The following is a 17,615-nucleotide window of genomic DNA, read 5'->3' on the forward strand; positions in this document are numbered from 1 at the left end:
CTCAATAAGGCTTGTGTTGAGGGTACTTAGACAACGATATATATATAATATAAATATTTATAAATACTTAAATACATAGAAAACACCCATGACTCAGGAACAAATATCCATGCTCATCACACGAATAAATGCCCTTAGGATTTGAACCCGGGACCATCGGCTTCGTAGGCAGGGTCACTACCCACTTGGCCAAACCGGTCGTCAAATCAATCAATGTATCATTAATAATATGTAGAAAACGATAACTTTACCCATAAATTATTATGAAAGTAGATTTCTTTACTCATTAAATACACACATAATTTGTTGATTCTTAAAAAAATGCTTGCTAATTATACCTACAGTTTATTCTATATAAAGTAAACTAAATTAGAACTAAACAATAATAATTTGAACATAAAGACTTTTAAGTCTGTATAAATTCTTTATCTAGTTATGTATATGTATATAATAAAATAACTGTTGTGACTACTATACATATTTCTAAATTTTTTACTTAACTTAAATACATTTTATATTTAGACTACAACTTTGGTAAAAACGTGCTCTTATTTACACCGAGCATTTAGTCATTTAACATTATGTATCAAAAGTGTAAATTTACAAATTCGCATAATTAAAATAATATATGTTTCCTAAAATAAGGAAAGCCTCAGTGATAAAAGGTTTCCAAGTTAGAACATTTAACAAATGGAGACGCCTTGTTTGTAATTTCCTGTACAAAACTGTCGAGGGGCACGTTACGTACAAATAGCCATGTCAGATAAACGTAAGTCCATACAATAAGTATGATCATAGAGCGAAGTTTTCGACAGAGGGGTAAGCTCTTAAAAGCGACTCCCACTGCTACATGCTCTAAGGTTCCCAATTGTCCAGATTGACTTTATACTAACTCCTTAGTAAGGGCTTGTGCACAAATCACGCGAGGTTTTTTCGGCTATTTTTTTACCTTTAAACGAGCAAATATATATATATATATTTCCGGGATCTCGGAAACGGCTCTAACGATTTTGCTGAAATTTGGTATATGGGGGTTTTTGGGGGTAAACAATCGATCTAGATTAGTCTTATGTTTGGGAAAACGCGTGTTTTCGAGTTTTCATGCGTTTTTCTTTCGACGCAGAATATGGTCGCTAATTTCGTGTTGCCGGCCACTATCCGTCTGGTCCAGCGGGTTAAGACGCGGACCGCTAAACGAGTGTTACGGGTTCGAATCTCGCCCGGTGACTGACTTTTGTTTTTTTTTTATATGTTCAAGTTTATATATAATTTTTTAATTTTTATTGTTTTAGACAAGTTTAGTTAAGATTATCACCTATACACCACCATATTACAATAAATAGTTATAACCGAGCAAAGCTCGGTCGCCCAGGTACTGTTTAACTAAAACGAGAAAAAGTATGTGGTAGATATTTTTTCTTAATTTCGTTCACCATAAAAAAACACACGTGAGGTTTTCTTATAGGTGTATTTCTTATGTCAAGTTAAATAAAAGCTTGTAAAATGCATCGGAACTCGTGCTAACGAATTTCATACATTATTCAAGTTTTCACTGGCGTTTTGTATAACGATTGTCACCATAGGTGGTAGGATCCTATAGATGTACTATACCGCGAGCGCCCGTGAGGGACAGAAAGAACATATATAACGCTATGCGACAAAATTAAAACCACGTTTTAACATTCCTGACAACATACCAAAAAGAACCTACTTAATTTGGTTGGGCCCACCATAAACCACACTAACGGTGGGGAATAAAAAAATGAGACTGTGATAAGGACAAACAATAATAGCGCTTTCTCTGCTACTCCTACTGAGAGATACATGAGACTATCCCGTTCGGTCATTTCCCCCCACCGCTCATGCCTGATCCAGTTGTACTAGCTTCCATTTATGGTCACTGCAGGGGGCTTAGCAAAGATGACAATTGTACAAACCTTATACGAATAAAATAAATTGTATATCAGGATGACGACACTCGGAAAATTGCGGGACACTTCTGGATGCGATTAGCTCAGGATCGGGACAAGTGGCGTACTGGAAGAGAGGCCTATGCTCAGCAGTGGGCGATAAAAGGCTGATATGATGATGATGATGATGATCAGGATGACAGATGCTACAAAATGTCACGTTACTATTTCCATGCATGATTAAAGTTTCGACAGGCGTTTTCATCAACCATTGTCATATTATTGGCTAGGCTGGTTTGTTGTACAAATCTTAAGAACCCAATTTTCAATGAACGTTTGGCTGACATAATGATTTGATATTAAGGACCCATGATCATCGGCATATCATCTCTTCTATAATGATGGTCATCGTAGTACACATGATCTTCGCTCTTGGAAGGTACTTGGATGATTTCCACTTGGGTCTTGCCTTCGTCTTTTCTGTTCTGGACGTGTGAGTGGTCGAACATTCCCTTTAGGCTGAGAATAGATGCCATCACCGTTGAGAAGAAACCCATCATGAGACCTGAGAAAGAATAACGACGTATAACGCAGCGGCTTACGGAAGCGAATACCTCGCGAACGCAAAGCGGCGCGGCGCGGCGGCCCACGGCCTACGCGTTCGCAACGAGATCGCCCACGTAGGACACTTCCATAGGTATCAAAGGATTGATTCACCCAAGCCGCACCGCTTCGCTTCGCGTTCGTGAGTTGTTCGCTTACGTAAGCCCCTGCGTTAAAACAGGACGTGTGTACCGGACCACGTATAATGAAGGGTTTCGTATCTTCATACGAAAATATGGTAAAGCCATACAAGTATAAGGGCGTAGGTACGCCTTAGCGTTTCACGGAGGTCCGTGGCATTTACGCCTTTTTGATAATAAGAGGAGTAAAAAATATATTAATAGCTCAACCGATCATGTTTCAGTTCAGTTTAGTTTTCAAGTAAAATGGCAGTGACATACGGACATGGCGAAACAATATGGGTTCAATTTTGCCATTTTTGCTACGGCACCCCAATATTGATAACGTAAAATTTTTGACAGACTTCAAAAAAGGAGGAGGTTCCCAATTCGTCATATTCTCTTTGTTCACCGATTTCTGTTTACGATTCTGTTTACTCGGAGATTATTGGATCGATTTTGAAATCCATTTTTTATTTGAAAGGGTATGCTTTCTAGGTATAACTTTCACCAAATAAAAATCTGATGACAGACTCTTAAAGAAACGTGAGACTTATAGTCTCAGAACTCTCAGAAAGCATGGCAAAGTGACATGACATTTTAAACTATAAGTCTTATATACTCTTTGTTCTTTTTGTTAAAAGTAATATATACTGTGGTTGACATAGTCTTCATAACATTTTAGCAACACCTACTTTTTCGATTAACTTCTCTGTTTCCGCTACCCAAAGGTTGTCTGGAACAGATCGCTCTTTGGCGATAAGACCGCCTGTTGTCTGCCTCTACATTTAATCAATTGTTTCTTTTCTTGTATCTTTTTACTGAGGTGTGCCAATAAAGAGTATTATATCTATGTAGCCGACACGCCTTATGTTGTCTAGCGAAGTCCGGCAATATCGCGCGACATCACCCGACGTAGCTGGCGACAGGTGTCGATGAACATTTTGTCACTTTTAAGTTACGGAAATTTTAGGTTAAGAAGGAACGAACCGAAGTTAGTATTAGATAAAATGACGAACTTACCTTTCACGGACAAAAAAGCTAGAGCCTTCAGCGCAACAGGTACCAGTATACTTTTAGCGGCTAATAACCCTAATATTAGGGGCAGCATCATCTTCTTCGACATCTTGAATTTGTTTCGCCTTCTTTTGCTCCTCTTTGGCTGCTTTATCACTTTGTAAATGCATTTGTTGATCTTGCCCTTGCTTTTTCGTTTGTTTTTTTTAGATTTCTTTGACTGGTTTAAAGTTTTTTTAGGTTTTACTTTTTTCTTTGCGAGCGCACGGGAAGTATCTTTAATTGAAAACACACAGAATTGAATAAGGTATGAAAATTAATTAACGATTAAACCATTATAAATTCGATTTTTTTATTTGCTTAGTGGAAGAGAGCTACAAGATAGGGGACTTAAACGTGCAGGAGAAGGTAACTTAGCTGTTAAAAGTCATAATACAGTCAACCACTCTCTTATATTTAAAAGTGAAATAATTACTGTCTTGGTTGAGACAAACTCATGGTCACTGGATCGCTAGCGCAGTTAAGAGGCTGTCAATACCTAAAGCGCGCACACTGTCTATTTGTATCGGAGTAAATGAGATAGCACTGTCGCATGTTACTGGGCCTGGGCAAGGGAATAATAAGAAAAATATTTAAATAAAAAAAGTGGATTATTAGTGTAATATTTTACTCAACTCAACCACGGTTTAGATATAAATGTTTTGAAATTGTGATTTTAATTGCAGACCCATAAGTCAAAACAATAAAGACATAAAACCATTTAATTGTGATTTTAAGACCAATCTTTGCAATTATTTTCTATCGAGCCGATTTCGTTCAATCGTGTATCGAGTACAACCACGGTCTTTGAAATATAATTAATATGAACATATATTTTTCTTACTTGACTAAAACAAATAGTCTTTCTTAAAAAACTGTTTAAGTAACATCAATTTCAAGGACATTGGGTGTTGACAGCCTCTTAACAAAAAATAAAATATACCATTATTTTAGTTGCTTTGACATGAATGTTGAAAAAATTCAGCATATCAATAATTTAGTAGATTTTGCTTAGAGCTCCTCGAATAATAAATGAATATGTAACTATTTCTTGTGATGATTGAAGGACATTTTGATACATAGGGATGTCTTGAGCGAATATGAAAATATAAGGTATAAAAGTAATAAAAAAATGAACAAAAAACATACCTTGTAAAGACCTCCTCTCAAAGCTTCCAGGCTTGAACACCCATTCCACAGGCTCAGTTTCGTTGTAACCTTGGTTCACGAACGTGTGGTTTGGAGGAACGAATCCAAATACCGTCTCCGTTTTTACGATACCGTAGTTGCTAGTGTTGTCTAGAATCAATCCGCTTGAGTAAGGCATCATTTCGGAAATTATTTTCTTCTGTCTTCTCCTTTGATTCTTGTTTTACTAGATTGACAACTTCTTCAATGTGTTATTGTTTGGTGTGTTGTTTAATGATTCAAATAATCAGAATATCTATTAATACTATGCAATCAAGATTTTAAGTTGCTCCTTTTTTTGTCATCAGATCTATAGAATTGTCTCCTGTTTTTTTTTATCTGTCTCTTAAATCTTGAACCCTTGTTAACCAGTCTTAGTTGTAGATATTAATTTTCAAGTTTACTTATCAAAAGATAGTACTTAAATTGTTCCACCTCTTTCTTTTACGTTTATGAACCGCAAAAAAACAATTCAATATTTTTTTCCGAATATATCCAATGTCTTTTAATGTCACTAACAGTATGACAAGTTTAAAAGTCCACTTAGACTTATATACGAAGAAATGGGTTCATTACGGCCTATGAAGCATTACGTCGCGATTTATGAGTTCAAGTCTACAATTAAACGTTAATTTGAACCTGTGAAAGCATATGATAGTTAACCTAGAGGCAAAGTGTTCCATGTTCAATTGAAGGTCATTTTCATAGTATTCCTGGTATAGTATGGTACAATTTAAAGTATTTTCTGGTTGTAAGTGATTCTTTTTAAATAATGCCACAAGTTTTATATAGCTAATATTTGTATTGAACACTAGATTTTAAATATACAGTCAAAACTGGTTGATAAGTTTCTGAAATGTAGACAAAAAACAAAGAGATTTGAATCTGGTTAATTTATATTTGCTCCTTCTAACTCGATACTCCTATTCTATTCGTCATCGCCGTAACTCTCATATTCTTGTAGTTCTTTATAATATTCTTTTCAACCCCTCTACCCCTCTATATCTTAAAGAGCGTTTCAACTATCTTTCCTTATACGCTGTGCGGAGAAGCATCTCCTTGCTCCACCACCTTCGTCATCAAAATTTTATAGCAACTCTTTTACTTTTCGTGCTGTTCGGTTGTGGAATGCTTTACCATTAGACATTAGACGTGTAAATCCCTTCCCGTTTTCAAAAATCTTTTGAAGACTCATTCCCTTTCGCTGCCTTAACTTGCCTTTATTTATGATTGTATAATATATAATATATGTATGTATATTATGTATATCTTTTATTAGTATGTAGATATGTATTATATTGTTTGCATCTTCATTTTGTTGAATTATATGTATATCGGCACTACCCGTTCAATGTTGTAAGTTCATAGTTTTCTGCTACCCAAAAGTTGTCTGGAAGAGATCGCTGCTTAGCGATAAGACCGCCTGTTGTTACCTAACTTTTAAGTGTTTTTTCATTTCCTGCTATGTTACTATTTTTAACTGTATTGTGCACAATAATAGTACATTACGATACAAGTGCGAAAAATAGGAAATTCGAAACGAGTGGCGATAAATTAAAACACGACCGAAGGGAGTGTTTTAAATCGACACGAGTTGCGAATTACTTATTCGCACATGTAGCGTACAACGTTTTACAGTACATATGGCCCTTTAAATGTTCGACACAGTAACGTAATATGCCAATTTTCGCACTAGTGCGGTAAAGTAGCACCATATGTACTGTAAAGAATATTTACTTACTTACTTCCAACAACTAAACCGAGGCTTTTCCAGGGTCATTATTCCGCTTTTATGTAATTTTCTGTAAAGTCCCTCAAAATAGCTATTTTTGGCGTCAATGGCTTTGGTGTTGTTGTTTTTTTGTCGTATTAGCAATTTTATGAAATTTGGACACATACGTATATCACAGGGGTCCAAATCCTGCAAATGTCTCATATGGAGTATTAATCGAAGCAAAACTCTTAATATTATGTTGTTACAACGGCTTTAAGAGGAAAGGCGACGGCCGTTTTTTCATACAAACGTAGTCCCCATTTCCCTCTTCGGATATTGACATTATAGATAATATTTGTGCAGAATTTAATGTACTTATATTAATAACAATAGCTTTGCCGCTTCGTTTGATTTTTTATATTTTGTAAAAATTATGAGCGAAAAATAGATTTCATACAAATGTGTAAATGCCGTGTGTGCTAGCTGTGGTCGATATACGGCAGCCAACATGCACAAAGCCTCTTGTTGACAAATACTCAATTCAAGAAATATATTGATAACTTATTCCGGGGAGCTGTTTATACAATCTCTGCTGTCTCCGTAGGTAGTTCTCGAGGGTCATTTACTACAATATTTTTACTTTTTACTTGTTTTGGTCATTTCTGGGATAGAAAGCTCATTTTGTCTCGAACTCCGGGACACGCCATTGGCGCTTTGTGGTCTTCGTATGAAATCATCAACCCAAGAGCGGACGGTACTAAAAAAAAAACTTGGAAGGGACTCTTACACGATGCAACACAGTTATTTTGGATCCCGTTTTTCCTTTTCAAAAACATAAAAATGTATGACAACTAAGGATCAAGTTGTCATACATTTCTCTATTTTCATGAAAATGGAAAACTGACTCACTTCAATATTTTTTTTTATGGCTTTTAAATTAACCAAATAACCTGTGTGTCATCTACCTAGCACGATAATATAACGTGGTACAAGAGTTGTTTTATTTATTTATTTATTTATTTATTTAATATTTTAATATATATATACAGCATTACAGTCGAGACCAAAGCACTGTACAATTCAGATTATATGATAGGATTACATACTAGGAAAAACAGATCACAATCATCTTTCGTCCATCACCTCGCAATACCGCAGACACATCTGATACACAGCCGTATGAAACTGTGCCACTATTGTCGTTATAAGCCCTGTAGCTAGGGTTTGCACGACAGATCTGAAATGTATGGGATACCCTCCTCCAACTGAGGGGGGATTTAAATCTTCTTGGGTCAGAGGTGTAGGGTTAGAGCCGGTGTAGCTTTATTTGATGTCCATAAGCGCATTGTAATATGTCTACTTGAATAATAAACTATCATTATCTTTATCTTATCTTATCTCTACGGGAAAACCTGCGGATCCGGATCCAGATCCGGATAATTTCATACATATCGAATCCGCATTGCAAACCCTACCTGTAACAGAACAAAAACAAGAAATGGTTGGTTCTATTTTTTGTTTTCGTTCTGCTGTATTAAAGGAAAGGATAAATGGAAAAATTCACCGCCTTCGGCAAGACTCGAACATGCGATCTTTCGGAACACGGGTCTGATCGCTCTTAACCAACTGAGCTACGGAAGCTTACCAGAAACGTGCGAATCTTTTCATCCATTCATTGTTTTTGTATACACGTAAGACCACCCACCTTTTTGTTTTAGACTTAACCGATGTTAATGATTCATCATCATTATTAATCTTCCTTGCGGTATCCGGCATTCGCGTCTCCATCAACAATTTTTATCCGGATTCCGGACTCCTAAAACAAAACTTTGTCTTGAAGATGTGGTCACACGATGCGCAAATCGCAATGGAGTTGTCCAGTCGAGTTGCGGGTCTACGTGTAAGAGGGCTTAGATCGCGTTTTGCGGATATGATGCTTAGCATCGTCTTCTAGCGGTTGCTGCTCAAATTGATCAACTAATCATCATAATTTATTCATCTTACATGAAACATGTACATGGCTATATTAGATTTAAGGGCTATATATTTTGCAAAAACTTAGCTAAACTCTCCGATTACATTATAAGTGGACCGTAACAGCTGCTCTGCCATTATCCGTGCGCCCGACTCATTTCACGGTCCATCGTCATTCAGGAAAATCACTGTCCTGCTATTTACTTTCATATTGTTTTCTTTGGGATTTTAATATTCCGATATTAACTTTTCCCACGGAGATCGTTGCGTAACCAATGCATGCAATGCAGAACTTGAGCTCGATTCAGATTTAACAACTTGTGCTTTTGATACGAACGGAAGATCGCTTAATAAGCGCTCAGCATAATATGCTGAGACTCGTGCGTGAGATGCACACTAAAATTATCAAGACGATGGTCAATGTCATATCTAAACCAGTTAAAAACCCAAAACATATTGTAAAATTAGAATCGGTCTCCTTAATTATAAACACGGTGGTTATCAAAAGTCATTTGGATTATCGCAGTTTTCAGTGTAAACGTCTGTACCAAATTGATACACATATTTCTAAGTTTACTTGGTTCTGTCCTTCCTACACTTTGTTCAGTTCCAGTACTTCCAGTACGTAATGTGTAAGTCCATTGTTTATTGAATAGAGTTACGTAAAAATATGTTTAGGTTAAAAGTAAAGTAGGTACCTAGGTGTGTCTTCGCCCTTGTCCCAGTAGCATTCAATGGGCCGATTTCTTGATGTTGTCGATTTTTCATTAGAGTTCGATAAAATTTGGTGAGTTTAAAAAGGTCCTTCAGGGTGGAATAAATATGGCGTATATGTATAATTTTCGGTTGTATTACCAAAATGCCTTTAAGATTGCGCTTCCATATCTACCAAAATTTATCTAAATCAGAGGAAAATTGACAGCGAAATCAAAATTGGGCCAGATATCACAAGGTCCAGCTCTCATATTTATATAGAATCCTCATACTATTGTCACTCCAACAAGGTAGGTAATGGTACCTTGAATTATTTAATAACCGGAGCCGCCTTTAAGAGCTTACCCCGCTGTAGAAAACCTCGACCAATGATTGTATGTATTGTATGGAGTGACGTTGGCTATTCATACGTTACGTTATGTAAGCACAAATAGTCATACATGCTCCTCCCCCACAAAATTTGGCAGACTTTTTTTGTCCAAAAAAGTACAGAGAAGGCGTCTCCAGTTGTTAAATCCTCCAAGAATGGCACAGAATTCAAAGTCCTCGACCATATACAATGATTGACATTGCTAACTACTATCATACTTAGTATATAGTACCATATAAAATCAAAGGCTGTAATGTTGGTTTTTTTCCCTAATACTTACCATTATATTAATTCTTTCCTATTTAATTAATCATGTAGTAAAATAAAAGTAAGGCAATACTTTCAATATAGGTTAATTAGGTATTTAATAAAAATTGAAACGATCAAAGCATAGTGTCCTTATATTTTCATAATGTTCGTTGATCATTTTACAATTTTAATACATACATGATCGTACATCATTCATGGTAACTACTATCATATACATTACTACGTCGATTTGGTTCATTTTATTCGTATTTCTATTAAATTAAATAAATAGCTTAATATTCATTTAACACTAATTAAATAAATTATGAAATTATTTACAAAAGCGCGAGCATTAATAACAACAACAGAACCATTCATACACCGAAATGACAGTTTCATTTCAGTATTGAATTAAACTAAGTAAAGTTTGTAGAAGTTCTGCCCTTAGACTTCGGTGGTTGACTTGTAAATCGTAAAAAAACCGTGTAGGTACATTGAGAAATCAAAATACGACTTCAGCTGACAGCTAGCAAAAGTGTATAAAAAATTGCTACAAAACTTTTGCCTTAAATTTATAACTGAACTTACACGGTGAAGAAATTATACTTGGATGGCAACTGCGAGTTATCGTCGACTTTATTCTACATTTAGTAACTTCCTTTCTGCAAACCCATGGTAGCGGCGAATAGGGCAAAGAAGAACCCAGCTAATCCCGTCGCTCCTACCAGCAGTACCAAACCAGCGACCATTAGAGGTATCATTGCGAAGTACTTCATCTTGTACGCTAGGAGGAGCGGCATCATGTATTTACCCAGTTTCTTCGTCTTGGGTTTCTTCGGCTTGATCTTGGTTTTCGATCGGTCGTGTTGTCCGTCCTGTTCCTCCGCTTCGTATTCACCGTCTACGTCTTCGCCATCATCTTCGTCATCCTCTGCACCTTCAATGCCGAAGAGGTCTGTAACAAGAAAGAGAAGTCTTTGATATAACTATCCTAGCGTTGTTATCCTACATTTCTTGCAGGATGTAAGTAAGTAAATATTCTTTACTGCACCAACATTTAACATACATGTAAAACTACAAATAAAATTAAATAATTTTAAGTTTTTAGGATGATCGGTATTATTCTCATATAAATCTCTCTGGCGCTCAAAATGTCTATATAATTATGCCAATAAGGTACTCCGGTAAAAATACAATTACAAATAACCTTTGACCTTGACCTCAATTGAGAAGTTAAGATTAAGGAAATGAAGCCAATAATTTATGGAATACGATTTTCAGATACAGCAGAAATTGTGTTAAAATCTCAGTGGGGAAAAAGGTAGAAAACATAATTAGGTCATAACAGACAAAATGATGATACTAATATCAGATAAAATCAAACTGCAATTTAAAAAAACGCAAAGGGAAACATAAATAGTGTAAACATGGTATCGAGATTGATCACAATTAGCAAAACATGCAATAGTTATAATTTCTTTTAATAAGGCGCCTAACAACAGTTGCATGCGTACAGATCTAAGATAATTAACTGCTTAGATAGTTAGCCTATCTTTACTAGCCTATATTATGTTCGCGTTTTCTTCATCTGATAGTTCCACGCAAGACGCATTTTCTAAACTATAATAGACAGATTTTGCTCTTTAGGAAAGTTGGAGATCATGCAGTCTGGAGGGCGTACTTTGGAGTTCCAAATGGCCGAAGACCGTCTGGACGCCCTACCACTAGAGAGACGAAGTGCAAAAAAGACCTTAGCGAACTCGGCGCCGTCGACTGGTCAGAAACGGCTTTGGACAGAGAAGCATGGCGGTCTTTGGTGTCGGGGGCAAAGATCCACTTCGGGTCACTGCGCCATAGCAGTAGGTAAGTAGGAAAGTTGGAATCTACTCGACTTCCTTTTAAAAGGTAGACTTAGTCAACAATATACCACGACCCAATTCTCATATATTTCGTACATCTCTCACGCCGCTCCCGGGTAGCCTAGAGAGAGTTATTATGACGGGCAAACTTGAAGGCACCAGACCTCAGGGCCCTCCCCCTACTAGATGGTGTGCTCAAATCACTGCACCTATGCAATGAAAACTGCATGAGGCCATGCACTTGGCGAGGAATAGAAGCCTATGGAGGAATCTGGTCTTGAACAAAAGGACATGATGTTACGATCCTTAGCATTAAGGGACCAATTTCTAATTTTTGCAGGTCATCATTTTTGTTAATCATAAAATTTGTTAGAAATAATATTCGAACTCCATATGGTATACAATGTTAAATAGTCTTTAGTCTGAGTGGGAACTATTTAGTTTTACCCGCCTATAAATTTTTTGTACCTACTTAACTAATCTCATTTAAAATTTTATATAATTTAATTTTTATTTATCCTATGTAACACAACAATTTTTAATGTAAAATATATCCACGAATGTAGTGTCGATACAAACCCGATATGTTTTCACGGCACTTTTCTGTTTAATTAAATGTAAGATATTTAAAAAAAAAATGCAATGAACTTTCTTTTAATAATTTTTGTAAGGTTTTTATATGCAGGTTACATCGATAGGTAGTCAATTTTGATTAATTACCTTATCTAACCCATTTTTCTTATAGCCGTTTTATTCTGTAAGGATCGCAGTTGTAACCTAACTTAAATCATTTTTTAGGATTCCGTACCCAAAGGGTAAAACGGGACCCTATTACTAAGACTCCGCTGTCCGACCGTCTGTCCGTCTGTCACCAGTCTGTATCTCATGAACCGTGATAGCTAGACAGTTGAAATTTTCACAAGTGATGTATTTCTGTTGCCGCTTTAACAACAAATACTTAAAACCCTCGGTGGGCGATTCCGACTCGCACTTGTCCGGTTTTTCTGGTAAGAGTTCGGCTCTCTAAGGATCGCAGTTTGTTGTAGAGGAGTTCCAGTCTGGTCTTTCCGAGTAGTTGCATTTTACAAAATAGCAATATCTAAATGCAAATCCTTGTTTTCTAGATGAGACCAGATCAAGATCCAGGTCCAGGGCCAGGTCCACATCCAGGTCCAAGTCCAGGTCTGGGTCCAGGACTAGGTCCAGGTTGAGGTCCAGGTCCAGATTCAGGTCCGGGTCCAGGTCCAAATCCGAGTACTAGACCGAGTCCGGGTTCGAGTGCGGGTCTCGGTTCAGGTTTGGGTCTAGGACCGGGTCTGGGTCCGGGTCTGGGTCAGGGACCGGGTCCTGGTCCAAGTCCAAATCCAAGTCGAAATCTAAATCGTGAACTATGCGTCGTTGAACAGTTCCGTTCTGATCATCATCAGCAGTTCTTCTTTATCAAATGCCACTTTTTTTAATGTAAGTGCTTAATTTGTTGATAAAAATGCAAAAATATAAGTGTGCCTCTAAGATTTCAGGAGTTCCCTCGATTCCATTTGGATCCCATCATCAGAACTGAGTTTTGATAAAAAACGGGACCAGTCTGTATAGATTTATATACATTAAATCAAAACAATAATTTTTAAAATCGGTTCACAAATTTCGGAGATAAGGAGTAACAAACATAAAAAAACATACAATCGAAATGAGAACCTCCTCTTTTTGAGATTTGGAAGTCGGTTAAAAAGAGTAATAACTGTGTTAAGCGGAAGCTGATGATTAAATTCTTCCACTTTTTACTGTAGGAATCGATTAATAATGATTAACTTTTTTGGTATAATGATACACATAAGTAATAATGAAGTTCCGTAATATTCATAACTGTCAGCTGCAGTGGAGTGTGTCCATTCTGTGTCGTGTCGTGATGATTCCGGTAATGATGTCCAAACAAATGAATTACAATGAAAATGAAACAATTTGCAATTAATTTCCTTGCCTGTCTTTTTTGTAATCTATGTATTTTACACAATCATCTATTTGACTAACTACGTGTATTATCATGAAAATTACTTCCGAAAGGTGGTTGCCAGAATGGTTTGACAAATGATTCATTATTCGAGAAAAGTTTTCCGAAAACCGTTGTCTTTTCAATAACATTAAGCCAACCTAATGAGTTCAGCCCAAATATAACTATATTTGTATCATCAACGACTTCGAAAAGTTAACGATTAAAGACATAATAAATAGCTTAATTAATTTTTAGTAACTTTTAAATATCCTCAACAATGGCCTCCTTAAAAAATTGTCATAACAACTGGTCCTGCGGTGGGGTATTGCAGAGAAATGTTAGGTCAGTGATGCTATTTTTAACACTAGTCTCTTATAAAGCCGAAATTTGGCCAGATAACATTTGATAATTGAGCTTCAAATTCAACGGCATATAATACAGATTTCTACAGGTTATAAGGCAGCTGCCATACGCGGTGCGTCTCCAACAAATCGGACCTTTTTGTGGAATGCCCTGAACGTCATTCAAAGTATCTCTGTGATCTTGATCAGAGTGTTGGTTGACATTTTAAGAGCCTTTTTTAGATGGTCCTGAACCGAAGTTCACTGTCACCATTCAAGAACTTATCTGCCCTGGCAACCATCGGTTATTCGTGAAACTTTCCTCGCGCAGTGTCACCAAAATCTGACAGCTCAGCTATGTCAATGTTTTTATACATATATCGACTTTTATGATATCAACAACAATGAAAGCAGTGTATTATTTAACAGTTATATATAGATGAAACGATAAAAATAGGCGATTACGTTGTCAGAAATTAAGCCTAAAATTGTTCAGTATCCGGTACCTCATTCTTACATTTGGCTTATGTGCACGTGTGGAATTTGGGTGCCGAAATGATTTCGTGTTTTCATAATATTGTTTACTATCCAAAATTACAAATACAAGTTTTTGTCTGTTTTGGCTACTTTTTTTTTCACCCCGATATAGCCAATTCTCTATGTCTCCTCTCATCTTTGCCTCAGTGAAAAGCCTCAGCCAAAGACAGACTCAAACATATGGGCATTAAAAAACCCGAGGTTTGCATGATTTAATTACGCCTCCAAAAACCTTCGCATATAAAACAATTAATCAGACGGAACAAAAGCCAACGAACCAATAAATCGCTAAGCAGCAAAGACAGTGGACAACAATGAACGTTATATTTCCACCTATTTCGCTAGGAATGGTAATCAGGCGCAGTGGAGCGAATCCCTTTGGTTCAGTTGACCACGCGATACGCTATAATGTACATTTACATTTTACACTCGACATGCGGAAAAGATGATGGGTTGCTGATCAAATTTAGGGGTTTGGTGAGAGTGATGACTTGTCCCTAACGGAACGTAATGATGGTGGTGTATCAAGTCACCATTAAATTGGCAATTACGTAATAAATGAAGAAAAAGTTTTGGTAATGAAAGTTGATGAAGTGGAGCCAAGGGCTGAGATGAAAGTAGGTCAAGTAACGGAATAGAATAAGGTATTTGCTAAGGGTGCATTTTGTTATTATGGTTTTCCAAATTTTTGTAGGGCGTAGAATGTTTTATTCCTTAGGCTTATTATTGTTTGCTAAAAACAAGCTTTCCTTTATCTTCATTTCAAGCGTTTTTTTTTGTCGTCTATATAATTTGAATCATGAAATATATTTTTTTTAAATTTTAGACATTTTTATTCATCAAATATCTTCTCTTCTAGATGTTAGTATTGATTTATTTAAGCTAACATAATTTGCTGCCACTCAGCGCTACCCTTATTAACACTGCGGTACGGGGTAGAATGGACCATGTAGGCACTTGTATGATTAATTGATGAGTCAAGCTAATTGCCGTAGCGAACGTTTACAGCTGTTGGGTTAGGTAGTTTTTCAAAACTGTCAAATGTTATATAGTGTGTTAGTTGTACTCATATTATAAATACCATATACTCTAAGCGATTTTGCTTGAAATCTTACAAAAAAACTGTTATAATTCTAAGTAGTTGTTGGTATGAAACAGATTTAGTTTAAATACCTAGCTTTATTACTTTTATATTTCATAAAATTGGGTACCTGATATACAATGTACTTAATCACAATTGAAAAATCAAAAGTTAAACTATTACGCAATTGGATCCTTAAAATTTAATTACGTTAGTCAAGTCATACTTACAAGAAATAGATCTCCTCTGGGCCGTTTGTTCCGTGAACCCTTCAGGTTTCTCAATGATTGGTTCCTCGTACTCGCCCAGCGACCTCCCCTGGTATTCCTTCAAAGGTATCGCTATCGGCTGGAAAGGACCCCCCTCCAACGGGTTATACGCATCCTGCGTCAAGTTCTCCTTGCTTTTCTCTTCGGCAATTGCAAAATAATTACCGGGGAAAAGAACCTCCGACTTATATTTATTATCTGGCGTATAATAAACACTCCTTTCTCTAGTCGGCTCCTTCAATGGGATCGCGCGGGGCCTGAACCTATAACCCTCGAACTCCTTAGATCTCCTCGGCGCTCTTTCAGATTCAACGTTTAGTGCACTGGTCACATTAACAACAGCAGTCCTCGTTCCACTATTTTTAACACCAGATAACGACCACAGTTTAGTCAAATTACTTTCATAATCTTCAGCAGAAGTTATAACAACTATGCAAAACACCATCGCCGTCTCCCGCCACATCTTGAGCGTCATTTTAAAAATTGACTTTTGCTCAGACGTCACTGATTACACAATTATGTTATAGTTCACTTTCTTTTGTATTATTATTTCACCCCGCCGGTCGATCCACCATTTTGTAGCAAGCGATCGCGTAAAACTGAATCACTATCGTTGGACGACGTTATATTTATACATGTGTAGTATAAACTTGCGTTTTTCCTTCGGGTTACGCTCGGCCGGGCGCGGGTACGGAACCACTCAGTCCGCTCGCAATTCCGATATGGGCGAAAAATGAAAAGGCACCAAAATAAAACCTGGGTTCTCATCACGGCTGGTCTGTCTCGTTAATGGTGACCAATTTTCTCCGATACAGTGGGGTAATTTGTGATATTGTTATCATGTCATTATTTGAGACTCTTCGGAGACGTTTTCAAAATCAGCAGACGTGAAATTTCGCGTCATTTGTTTCAGATTATTTTATTGTTAAGTCTTACGTCAGTGGCTTAAGGGTTAATATTGAATGGATTGGTTGCTTGCGAATGGCAAAAAGTTAAAGTTTAATTTAATTTAGTTGCAGACAAGATGTATTTAGGATGGTAATGAAAGCGAAAAGATGACATTCGTGTCAAATTTATGTCATCATTCACCGGATATCTGGATAATACCTTCTACTTTTAAAAAAGTTTATGAAAGTTTATTTAAATATAAACATGAGTCATGGCAAACAAGCATCCGGCCCGCCTGATGGTAAGCAGTCTCCGCAGCCTATGTACGCCTGCAACTCCAGAGGAGTAACTTGCGCGTTGCCGAACCTAACACTCCGCACCCTCGTTGAGCTCTGGCAACCTTACTCATCAGGGGCAGGAACACAACACTATGAGTAGGGTCTAGTGTTATTTGGCTGCGGTTATCCGTAAGGTGGAGGTACTTCCCAGTTGTGCTCTGCTCTAGATCTGGAATTACATCCGCTGTGTTGCGCCTTATAACATAAAGCCAGATGAGCAATTTTATTATACATTCAATACCCAAGTTCATGTTAATAACGTGCGCAAATTGAAAAATATTATTTTGTGCGTACAGTAAAAAAAAAGATGTCCTAAGTCCTAATGTAGCAGCTCGTTCTGCTATAGTAACGTATCGATAGAGGTACTGGTAGTATTAACGTTATGTACAAAAAAACTAGGGCCAAAGTCCAGTGA

General features: G+C 36.9%; 1 protein-coding gene across 1 annotated transcript; it reads right to left on the reverse strand.

The window, feature by feature from the left end:
• Positions 1-10,031: 10,031 nt before the first annotated feature.
• On the reverse strand, positions 10,032-17,277 carry LOC133529750 (uncharacterized). Its single transcript, XM_061867548.1, has 2 exons — positions 15,936-17,277; positions 10,032-10,852 (listed from the first exon to the last, which is right to left on the reverse strand). Exons 1-2 carry the CDS (start codon positions 16,447-16,449, stop codon positions 10,545-10,547), a joined length of 822 nt encoding a protein of 273 aa, XP_061723532.1. The 5' UTR covers positions 16,450-17,277; the 3' UTR covers positions 10,032-10,544.
• Positions 17,278-17,615: the final 338 nt, after the last annotated feature.

The sequence above is a fragment of the Cydia pomonella genome, chromosome 21 (genome assembly GCF_033807575.1).
Source record: "Cydia pomonella isolate Wapato2018A chromosome 21, ilCydPomo1, whole genome shotgun sequence".
NCBI classification, from domain to species: Eukaryota; Metazoa; Arthropoda; class Insecta; order Lepidoptera; family Tortricidae; genus Cydia; species Cydia pomonella.

Bases quoted from the DNA above. Each gene is read 5' to 3' on its own strand.
- LOC133529750 (XM_061867548.1), bottom strand. From the start codon at position 16,449: ATGACGCTCAAGATGTGGCGGGAGACGGCGATGGTGTTTTGCATAGTT. The intron at 10,853-15,935 runs GTAAGTATGACT...TTCTTGTTACAG, and splicing joins CCAGAGGAGATCTATTTCTT to ACCTCTTCGGCATTGAAGGT.